The 12,459-nt window shown below is 35.2% G+C and overlaps 1 protein-coding gene across 1 annotated transcript in view; it reads right to left on the reverse strand.

Annotated features, from left to right (window-relative positions):
• Positions 1 to 12,459, reverse strand: part of DAW1 (dynein assembly factor with WD repeats 1) — a 42,329-nt gene that overhangs the window by 6,952 nt on the left and 22,918 nt on the right. The window contains exons 6-10 of the mRNA XM_036757681.1: positions 11,932 to 12,031; positions 6,395 to 6,502; positions 3,481 to 3,587; positions 1,373 to 1,475; positions 459 to 573 (exon numbers count right to left, since the gene is read on the reverse strand). Coding sequence (XP_036613576.1) covers positions 459 to 573; positions 1,373 to 1,475; positions 3,481 to 3,587; positions 6,395 to 6,502; positions 11,932 to 12,031 — 533 coding nt within the window. The remainder of the gene's footprint in view (positions 1 to 458; positions 574 to 1,372; positions 1,476 to 3,480; positions 3,588 to 6,394; positions 6,503 to 11,931; positions 12,032 to 12,459) is intronic.

The following is a 12,459-nucleotide window of genomic DNA, read 5'->3' on the forward strand; positions in this document are numbered from 1 at the left end:
TGAAACATTTAATACATACATATATAAAGTCTGAATATCAAGTATTTGGCAAGAGGTTCACATAAAAAGCACTCTTTAAAAAATTCATCATTCGTTTAATTCTTCAGATTTTACCACAAGTATTTTATTTATTGTTGTATTTACATATCATATATTGTCACCTGCCAATTTTGCAACTGTGCTTATGACAAAGAACATCATAAGGCAATAGCATAGTGGAGTCAACAGAAGGTTAGCATCGGAGTCTGAAAGGTCTAGGTTCAAATCCTGCCTCTGAGCAGCTTTGTGGCCATCTACAAGTTACTTACCTCTCAATAGTCTTGGCACCTCTCTGAAACTAAAAATCATAGATGAGTTGTTGCTAACCTACATTGTTGGAGGAAGCCTCTACAATTGCGGATGCAGAGTAAAAACAAACAACTTTTCTCATAAGTAAAATATACGATCAATTTACTTACCATCAGCTGAAGCAGTTGCAATAAGCTGTCCTGTATAATCAAAACAGATATCTAATATTTCATCATCATGACCTGTTAAAGTTGCAACACATTTCCCATTCAAAACATCCCAGAGCTGTAATTTAGTGAAAAAAATAAACAAACCATGAACTTCTATTTAAGAAAACTATATAAAGTCAAAGTCAAAAGCAACCTTAAGGATATAATTGTGATTGCTGGGCTCAGTTGTTTAAAGCACTGTGCCTAGATCATGGATTGGATCCTTCAGTTAGCTTCACTCTGTTCCATGGCCATACATATCTCTCGTGGAGCCAGCTGCCCTTGCACACATCCAAAGGTGCACCAGCTAAATGGTGGGCATGACCCTCTACTACTGGAAAAACTCAAAGTTCATGTCCCACTGTAGGAATGGGGTACTCCATGTGTACTAAATTAGGAGTATTTTTGTCAGATTATCAGCTCATATTTAAAAATATGAACTATAGTATAAGAATATCAGGGTGAAGAGCATTTAGTCCAAATTCACAATCCATTATGTTATACTTTCAAGGTTTTATAAATTTATAAATAAAATGGTAAATAGCCAAAGGAAGTACAAAATATACCATTTTAAATATTTTCTCCTAATTTTTTTAAAAAATGAAAATGATAATATTTTACTTGATTATATTCTTGTCAAGCTTTCCATTTTCCCTTATGAAGGCAAAAAAAATTCAGAAAGAGAAAATATGAAATAAAGTAAAAAATTATTAATGCCATTGGTCTACAGGCATTCATCACTCACTATTAAGAGAGAAGAAATATATTTTAAAAATTTACTTTTCTGGCTTCCAAATTTAATAATGTCTTACGCTGAAAGTTTAGCACACATAGAGTGAGTGAATCTATTAGGTTAAGGCCTTTCTTTAACTCACCATGCATGTTTTGTCCATAGATCCAGTTAAAATTAGAGAGCAATCCCAGTTGAATAAAGCACTACTAATCTCTGCACGATGACCTATTAAAGTATATATCTTCCTAAAAAAAAGAAAGAGTAAAAGTTGATGGCATATTAAATAATGTAAATTCCAGATAGTTAAGCCATTGCAAAAAGACCAAGAATTGTGATTTTTACATGGCCATGACCCGAGTGAACATGGTGACACCTTAGACAAAGGGAAGAGAAATCTATAGCTTAGAACTAGTCAATGAATTCCAAAGTCTTTGTTTCATGTAGGCAGTATGAAAAGTCTAAAAAAAACTATCAACATCAATGAATAAAAGAATCCCTTCATCTCAGAAAACAGCAGAGGCTTGTGAAAATAATGGAGTCATTTTAAAATCCAGAAAGCATGCAAATATCCTCATGATTGATTAGTGATGTATTGCCTATTCAGATAATGAGTAATATATTTGTGGACTATGAAGTCCCTTTGTTTCTCTTCTCATCTTTTGGTGGAGGTATATTGTACAATTCCTTGCTCTTTAGGCCTTCAGCAGATTAGCAATTGCAGTCAAGGCTTTTACAATAGAAATTAGCTAATTTGGTTAACTTCTTTGTGACTCAGACCAAAAAAAACTAGGAAAAAACTGAAATGATTGGATCAAATCAAATTTAGTGAATTATCTATATATTTCTTCGAGATATGTTGATATTCTTAAAATACATAAAAAGTGGATTACATAATACAAAAATAAACAATTAAATGAAAGCATTATGGTACTCCTACTGTCCTTTTTTTTTCTTTTTTCAGTTTTACATTTTTCAGTGAGTTTATAGAAGAAACAGAGAATTCATAGGAAGAATGGGCCAAGCAAGGGAAAATGAAGATCACAGAAGATAAAATTGTCCATTTTGACTACATAAAAAGTTTCACAGAAACAAAACCAATGCAGCTGAAATTATAAGGGAAGCAGTTAACTGGTGAAAAAATCTTTGCAAAAAAAAATTTCCTTGATAAAAGCTTCATTTCCAAGATAAATAAGAAATTTATTCAAATTTATAAAAAGGCCATTTCCTCAATTGGTAAGTGGTCAAAATATATGAACTAGCAGTTCTCAGAGGAAGAAATCCCAGGTGTCAATAGCCATATTAAAAAAATACTCTAAATTTCTGATTAAATTAAAGAAATTCAAGTTAAGGCAGCTCTAAAGTACTGCCTCACACTCATCAGGTTAGCAAACATGACAAAAAATCAAAATGACTAATACTGGAAGGGCTTCAGGGAAAAGGGCACACCCATACTCTATTGGTAGAGGTGTGAATGGGTCCTGTCATTCTACCAATCAATTTGGCACTATGTCTAAAATATCTAAATGTGTTATGTCCTTTCCTGCAATGACATCACTACTAGGCTTATTTTCCAACAAGATCCAAAGAATGAAGGGAATGAACCCTTACTTACAAAAATATTTATAGCAGCTCTTTTTGTAGTATCAAAGAACTGGAAACAAAGGAGGTACCTATAATTTGGGGAATGATTGAACAAATTATGATATATGAATGTAAAAGGATACTACCATACCAGCAGAGATGACAAAAGGGATAATTTCAGGAGAAATTGTGAAGATTTGCATGAAGTTATACAGAGTGCAGTGAGTGAAAACAAAACAATTTATATAATAAACATCATCATAAGGTAAACAGCTTTGAAAGACTTATGAACTCTTATTAATGCAATGACCAACCACCATTCCACTTAACTAATGATGGATCATGCTATGCAACTTTTGAGAGGTGATGCACTCTAGATGTGGAATGAGATATACGTATTTTTTTAAAATGGACAGTGTGGGAATTTGTTTTGCTTGACTATGAATGATTGTTACAAGGTTTTTTTGTATCTTTCTTTTCCCTCCAGAGGTGGGAGAAGGTAAGAGGAAGAAACTGTTAATTGAAACATACTTAATTTAACTTTTTTTAACTGATATATGAGTCAGTGTATTCTATTCCTATATGGTAGAAGCCATAGGTTAGCATTAAATTCAGGAATAGCTTCAGTGTATCAATTTAGTACCATAACAGAAAAACAACTACAAATACCTTCCAGTCTCAACATCCCATACAGAAACTGTATGATCAAAGGAACCAGTGATAATTCTGTTTCCTGTGGTGTTAAATGACAGGGAGATGATTTCAGCTGAATGTCCCTAGAGAAAAACAGAGCATTTATCATCATGAACAAAAATCTCTTCAAACAGTTTTCCCTTATTGACTTTATAATGCCCCAAATATGGAAATGCTTATCTAAACATGGCAATTGACACTTGATAGCATTTTGGTTTATTTTCAAATCTTTAAACCTCAGGAGCACTTTGTTTCACTAATTGCAAGATGAAATTAGAAGAAGCTATCATATATGTAAACTGAAACATCATGCTCCTGCAGTACTTAGGCCTAATTTAGTTGTATTTCTGTATTACTCAAATTACTTTTTAGTCTTTTCCATTGCTATAATTATTCTTTTTAATTGTGCAGAAAATAATTGGAAGAAACTTAGCTTTTTAAATTAGTTATATAATTCATCTTAAAACATAAATCTCATACTTTGAAAGTCTATTTAGGCTTAATAAACTTCAAAAATAAACTTTTAAAAATTTGAACACTCGATTCTATAGTTCAAAAACAAAAGAATTCACTCCCTTGAATAGGTAGGCAAGTATGTAACATATGACTCATCTTTTCAGATCCACTTAGGTAAAGGAAATGAAAGCCATATTTTTAGGTATTGATGCAGAACTTTAACTTCCTCTTCTCTTGAAAACAAGTAGTGACCCATAAAATAATAAGAATTAATGGCATTAAGTTTCTACCAGAAGAATAATCACAAGGTTTGGAGGAAAAAAAGAGCAGTGGAATTAAACTTGGCTTCATGATTTCTAATAAACAGCAAATTCTTTTTTTAGTCCAGAATTGAAATCAATTTGGTTGGAAGTTGTATTCCTCTTCAGCTTGTGTATCACTTTTTGGGGGATCAATGACCTCAGGGAATCACCAAGCCCAAATGATCCCACTTGTTGCCAATATTAGATCAGCATGGTTGCTGGAGGGTAGTAGAACACAGAAAGGGGCTAGAAGAGTGTAATATCAGGTGATTAATTCACCCTGTAGAATACTGTCCTTTAATCTATCCATGCTTCATGCTTCAGGGAAGAGGAGTAAGGAATCAAAAGTGAGATCCTAAACATCAAGAGTAGAACGGCAAAGGGGGAGAAAGAAATACAAAACAGAGTGCCATATACCAGTTTTAATAACGTTTTCTGCACTCCCCTCCTCCCATTTCTTCTTTTCATGTATTTAGGAAATTTGCATTAATCTGAAGGAGGGAAGCTGGGATCCAATTATTTTGCTAGTTATATCCAAACTGGCAGCTGTGGTAACTTTGCAGCAATATCTGTCGAGTGGAGTCAAAGGAAAATGGCTGTGTTTAATTTAAAAGTATTGAAAATTAAAATTACTCATCATGAATGGTTCTGGCTTCTTTCTTTTCTTGTTTTAGATTTACCAGAACCCAGTATATTTGTTTTTCATTCTGAAACAACAGCCAACAAGCTGGAGAACCTTTACAGCCTATACTTTGAGCAATTACCCATATGGTCTGAGAGTTGGCGGGATGAGACCCTGGTGAGATCTCACAATAACATGGTCCCAGGAGAGTCCCTGAACCCAGAGTTCTGGATACCAATTACCGAGAGGCAGTGGTGATGGATCTTTCAGCCTGAGATGTGGCAGCTATGGAGAGGGGAACCATGTGGCTCAGTGGAGGGGATTCCTGAATTCCAGCCCCCTTGGTTGACAAAGAAGGGGTTTCCTTGATGATAATGAACTTCTGGAGAGTTCTAGGACCTAACCTCCTAGAGAGAGTAGGGAAGATCCCTGTGTGTTGAGCTCAGGTAGAATTCAGGGACTCAGTCTTTGAAAAAGAGAAAGGGAAGTCCTTGATCAGTGCCAGTCTCTGCATGTGGCAACTCATCTGGAAGAGCAGCAAGAGACTAAGGCAGACTATGAGGAATCAAAAGATCTGGACTTTGCCCTCTATAATCCCTATAAATTATTTAGATTGAAAAGATAGAAAAGAGTTTGCTTCTCTAAGTAACCACAAATTTGTTTCCTTCTAGGGGAAGTGGAAGCGCTTAGGATAATGCTAAAAGGCTTGAGGTCTGAACGGGTCATGGGAGAAAAGCTGTGATTCACAAGGATATCAGAAATTGGGAATCAGAGGAATATCTTTAGTAACTAATACCAAAATTTGTTTTATCTGAGGGGAGTCCAAGCCCTTAGGGTAGTGCCATGAGACTGAAGGTCTCTGAGATAAAGAAGGGGCTCAACAAAATATCAGAGGACTGTCTCTTTCAAGATAGCCAATTTTTTCCCCTCTGAGGGAAATCCAAATCATAGGGTGATGCTATGAGTCTTGAAGTAGAACTTGGCAAAAAGGAAAAGGCAATTGTTTCAAAACGTCTATGGGCTACTGAATGATGTTTTCTTCATGCTGTTTGCCAGGTGGAAGAAAGCATGTAATGTAATAAAAACTCATTATTACCTTGAGAGCTCCCAAAAAGGCTGGTGTTCTTTTACCATCTGTGGGAACCTAGATGCAAGCTCTATTTTGAGATTTACACAAGAAATTTTAAGTAAGAGAAGAACAAGACAAAGATGTGTGATTTGGGAGATCAGTCTAGTCCTTAAAGAGTCTCTGTATATCCAGACTGGGAGGTGCTGAGCCATTGGTTACACATTTTGTATTTACTAATCTGTGGCCATGTTATATTCCATCAGGCAAAATGTAAACACTCCTGGAGGGCAGTAACTCTTTTTGTCTTTGTATGCCAGGTGCCAGGAACAGCACCTTCCATAAACTAGGAGCTTGTTGAATTGAGTTGAATCTAAAACTTAGAATACATCTGATAACATACTTATCTTAGTAACTACTGAAGAGGTGAAATAATCAACCTACACTTAAAGTGACAACTTCCTCTCCATTCTGAATGTCCCACAGTTTGGCTGTTGTGTCCATACTTCCAGTAGCTACCAATGTACTTTGAGGGTTAAATGATAAACACACCTAAATCACACGAAAGGGGAAAAAATAGCAATAAGTTTGCTCATTTAGGAAAAGGCTTCAAGATTCAATAACATCATCAAATTCTGGTTGTCATCTACGAAGGAAAGAAAAGCCAATTTATATAAACAAAGGCAACCAGATACCCCCACATAAGCAGAAAGTCCCAAAGCGGCAACTTACCATGAATCCTTGAGTACAGGGGCTCATCTAGTTTTTAAAGTATTTACAAATTATTATTTATGAATGAATACTTGGTGTGTAAAGTGTTTTTATTCAATGTTTTAAAAGAAAAAAAGCATTGAAAAAATTAACTATAATTTTGAAAGAATAACTAAATAATAGTGCAGACCTACATAAATATTGAAAAATAGTACATTTAACCAAAATAAGATGAACAGCATTTGTGAGCAATAACAATACCAAAAGAAATACTGACGCAAGCATTTTAATCTAAGAAGTGTATGTGTTTCAAGAGGTGACTCATGTTATACTGGACATAAGAAATCCAATTAAATTTAGTCTTGTATCCAAGAAAAAGACATCAATTTTGGGTAACAAAAGCATGAATTAAAGTCCCTTTGATTTAACAGAGCAATGTTCTTATGTTAAATTGAATCTCATTTCAGAAAATATTTACATATACACAAATACACACACACACACACACACACACAAAATTTTCTAGTATATTTCTTCTCCTAGCAAAGATAGGCTGTGTGGCTTTTCAGTCATTGATTGTAGCGTAGAATCTCAAGCCAAATCTATAAGGCATACCTCAGTTAATATATGGATCAGAAGTTCTAATCAAAATTGACATTTTTATTAGAATACAACCTGCTTCCCACAAAGGTGGCTTTGACATTACCTGGAACCCTACATGCAGCATTAATGACTCTATGCATTGTTGTATTTATATTCCAAATAAAGGAATTAAAATTATTTAGAAGATATTTGCTAACTGCTTTACTCCTGATTCCTTTCTGGTACATTTTGTCCAGTTAGGCACACCTACAAAACATTTAAAGAACAACTAATCCCAATACTATATAACCTATTTGGAAAACTAGGTGAAGAAGGAGTCCTACCAAATTCCTTTTATGACATAAACATGGTGCTGATACCTAAACCAGGAAGAGCCAAAAGAGAAATAAAATTATAGACCAATTTCCCTAATGAATATTGTTACAAAAATTTTAAATGAAATATTAGCAAAAGTATTATAACAATTTATCATGAGGATGACTATGAGAATCCCACTATGACTAAATCCCACTAAAACAGCAGTCATCAAAACAATTTGTTACTGGCCAAGAAAGAGAGCAGTGGATCAATGGAATAGATTGGGTACAAAAGACACAGTAGTGAAGGACTAATCTACTGTTTGATTAACCCAAAGACTCCAGCTTCTGGCATAAGAGCTCACTATTGCTCCTGGGAAAAATGGAAAATAGTATGGCGGAAACTAGGCATAGACCAATATGTCAAACCCTATACCAACATAAAGTCAAAATGGGTACATGATTTAGACATAAAGAATAATACCATAAGCAAATTAGGAGAGCAAGGAATAGTTTACCTGTCAGATCTAAAGAGAAGGGAAGGATTTTGACCAAACAAGAGATAGAGAATATTATGAAATGCAAAATGAACAATTTTGATTAAATTTAAAAGTTTTTGCACAAACAAGATGAATGTAACCAAGATTAGAAGGAAAGCAGAAAGTTGAGAAGCAATTTTTACAGCCAGTGTTTCTGATAAAGGCTTCATTTCTCAATTATATAGAGAATTGAGTCAAATTTAAAAGAATATAAGTCATTCCCCAAATGATAAATGGCCAAAGGATATGAACAGGCAGTTTTCAGATGAAGAAATTAAAGCTATGTATAGTCATACAAAAAAATTCTCTAAATCATTATTGATTAGAAAAATACAAATTAATACAACTCACAACTCACACCTATCAGACAGGCTAGTATGACAGAGAAGGAAAATGATAAAGGTTGCAGAAGTTGTGGGAAAGTTGGAACATCAATGCATTGTTGCTGGAGTTGTGAACTGATCCCACTATTCCAGAGAGCAATTTGGAACTATGCCCAAAGGGCTATAAAACTGCTCATGGTCTTCAATCCAGCGACATTTCTACTAGGTCTGTATCCCAAAGAAATCATTAAAAAAGGGAAAAGAGGCCACATTTACAAAAGTATTTATAGCAGCTCTTTTTGTGGTGGCAAAGAATTGGAAGTTGAGAGGATGCCCTTCAATTGAGGAATGGCTGAACAAGTTGGGATATAAGAATGTAATGGAGTACTGTTGTGCTATAAGAAATGATGAGCAGACAGATTTCAGAAAATCTTGGAAAGACTTACATGAAATGATGCTGAGTGAAGTGAGCAGAAACAGGAGAACATTGTGGACAATAACAGCAACATTATGTGATGATTAACTATGATAGACTTAGTTCTTCTCAGCAATATAATGATCCAAGACAATGCCAAAAGACTCGTGATAGAAAATGTTATCCACATCTAGAGAAAGAACTATGGAGTCTGAATGCAGATCGAAGAATGCTATCTTTACTTTTGTTTTTTGGTTTGTTTTTCTTTCTCATGGTTTTTCCGTTTTGTTCTGATTCTTCTTTCACAACATAGGTAATGTGGAAATATGTTTAACATGATTGTACATATGTAATCTATACCAGATTGCTTGCTCTCTTGGGGGTGGGGGAGAGCAGGGAGAGAGAGAGAAAAATTTGGAACTCAAAATCTTACAAAAATGAATGTTGAAAACTACCTTTACATATAATTGGAAGAAAATGCTGTTAAGTGCAAAAAAAAGAAAGGAGAGTCCTGTGGACTCCCTAAAGATTGTGGAACAATAGTAAGAAACTATAGAATGACTCAGAAGTGAAAAGAAAAACTCTTAAAATAAGAAATGAGGGAAGAATTTGAGTAAGAAAGCAGAATTCTTGATAAAAATTGTAAAAATACAAACAGGAGCATAGGAAAGATTTAATACATGATGGATGGAGAATCTGTCCAAAGATGCATAAGCTCTGAAAGAATAACAGATTTGAAACAGAAAAATAATGAAGTTGAGAAAAATTTACAAGTAAAAGGAAACAATATAAAACCATGACCAATCAAAAAATCTGGATACCATAACACAGGAAATAACAGAAGAAATGTCCAAAACATCTGAATACAGGCCACAAAGCACTGGTAGAGAGCTATTCACAGATTGTTTTGGTGGAGGGTTGGGGTGGAGGTGGGGACAGGGAATAGGAACCATGCTTTGAATTCCAAGGCTTATATGCAGGTGAATATAATTTTCAATAATAACAAACTTTGCAAGCAGTCAGGAGGAAAACCTTCAAGCATGACAGAATGGCAATTCAATTAACTTAGAATTATTCTGCATTCACAAGAAATTATAAAAGAGTGGAATCCTATTTCCAAAAGAAGAAAAGGAGCTCAAGCTGCAACCCAAAATAACATATCCAGCAAACCTGAAGCTAATGATCAATGAAAAAAGACAGATGTTCAACAAAATACAGGCATTTGAGGCATCCCTGCATAAAAGAAACCAGAGGTGAGTAGATTTGTAAAAGAGTCACAATTAGGCTGCTAAGTAACACATCATTGACCAAGAATTGTCTTTAGACAACTTAAGGAGGATTGATGTTTAGAGTGCAGTTTTAAGGATATTAAAGTTACTGATGCTGTCTATTACTAAAACCCATGGCCTTTCCTCTGTCCTCATTCTACTGATCTTTTGTAGTTTTTGGCACTGCAGACCACCCCCTCTTGTAGGATAATCCCTCTTGTCTCAGCTTCCACGATTGTGCTCAATTACTATCCCTCTGACTGTTCCTTCTCAGCTTTCTTTACTAGATCTTTATCCTTTCGCCTCCCTTTTCTGTTATCACTATACTTCAATCATCCCTAATTAGATGACATCCAAATAAATGTGTATAGCCCTAAGCTCTCTCTTGAATTCTAGTCTTGCAAAAACAATTGGCTGCTGGAGATCACCTGGATGTCCCACAGGCATTTCAAACTCAACATGTCTGGAACAACTCATTCTGTTTCCCCCTAAATGCGTTCCTTCTCCTCCAGATTTCCCCAACTCTCCTGAGGCCACCAGTACCCCCCCAAGATCCACAGTCTCAAAGTCATCCATGTGTAACAGCAAGCACCCTAGCATACCCAGGATGGCCTGCTAGTACAGGTTCCTAGATCTGCTTTTCTAGGAAAGACTGCTCAAAAGGGGGGTTAACAATCCTACATTTAATTACATTCACTAGTTCAGGGGAAGGGTCAGCACCAAGAAATTAGCACAAAGACCAACAGAGAGGGCTCTGACTGCCTGAATGAAAGCAATATTGCTATACACTTTACATACACCACTGGATCAAGAGAGCCTTTGCATCTGAGCAGTCAGGGAGCTCTGAATATACAGCTACTCAGAGACTCAACCAGGAAATCCCAAGATTCTTCTCATAAGCGAGCCCCCAAAGCAAAGGCTCACCTTTCAGAATATACATTCTTTTGGCTAATCGGCTCAGAGCCAGAAGGCATCACAACCTTCATGACTCAGTGCCTAAACAGAAATTAGCAAAAGGTGTGAAAGCCTTCCTACAAGCAAGCTTCCCTCCCCCAACAGGCTCTGTGACTCAGGATGTATCAAAGTTGTGAGCTGGGCCAGAGCTCATAGCAGGTCGCATAGGCCTATTGATGGATGGGGAAGATCTTTATAACCCATTAACATTACACCTTGACTCTTACCTGTCCTTTAAGAACCATCTCTGTTGACCTCTACACCTCCCATCTATTCCTTTACCTTCACTGACACAGGCTGCATCACATCTCACCCCTTTCTCCTAGGAAGTTTCTGAAGAAGGATTCAAACCCAGTTCTTTCTGACTCTGCAGTCCCGTTCTCTATGTATCATGCCTTGCCACGTCACTTAACTGTTTATATAATTAAACTTTTTTGAATAACAGAACAACTCATCAGGGAACACTTTTGATAGGCTTTTTACATAGTCCATAAAAAGTTATTTTAATAATTTAACCTCCTGAAAACCAGCTGTCTACTGAAAAGAAAGATCGAAAGAACATATTCTTAGGCTCATTCACTATATATTGTAGAGCTCTTTGAAAGATAACAAGTGATGCTGACATAAAAATGAATGAGCTCTAGATGGTGTTAGCATCAGTTAGCTGCAGTTTGCATTCATACAAAATGTTTATATGAAAGCTACTGCACAGAATAAAAAAATCATAAAGGTAGAAAATAGAATGTTAGAGTTGGAAGGAGCCTTAGAATCATTAACCATGTTATTGTAGTGCAACAACATGCTAATTGCCATGGGAACCTCTAAAAAGATCACAATGTTTAAAAATACAGTGGAATTACAAGTATACTCACTATTTCTGCTGTATGGCCTCTAAAAGTATGATAACATTTTCCAGTTTCTGCACTCCATAGTTTGCAGGTCTTATCAAATGATCCAGTGGCAATTTTGTCACTAAAATTGAGGAAGTTTTATTTAATAGCAAAAAATTAATTTTGGTGTCTATAAATTATTTAAAGATGGAGAAATAATGTATGATTCTGGAACTACTAATAAAACATTAGGAAAAGTACTTTACTCATAGACTTATAAATAGTACCCTAGATTTGTATCTGACACATAAATTAAATATCTTTTATAAAAACAGGTCTGCTCAAATATAAAATCTATTATTTGTTTTATGTAAAAAGACTACAAATTCTTTACATAATGACTCCTATGATTTTTAAATATGCATGAATGTAAAAATACTATCTGGAAAGCTGATACTAGACATATATAAAATACGGTCAGTGTAGACATAAAGGAATATGTTGCTCCCAAATGCCTAAAAGAATGATAAATAATTTATTCAAATAAAATGAATCAGAATTCAAAGAATC

Source organism: Trichosurus vulpecula, chromosome 4 (genome assembly GCF_011100635.1).
Source record: "Trichosurus vulpecula isolate mTriVul1 chromosome 4, mTriVul1.pri, whole genome shotgun sequence".
Lineage (NCBI taxonomy): Eukaryota > Metazoa > Chordata > Mammalia > Diprotodontia > Phalangeridae > Trichosurus > Trichosurus vulpecula.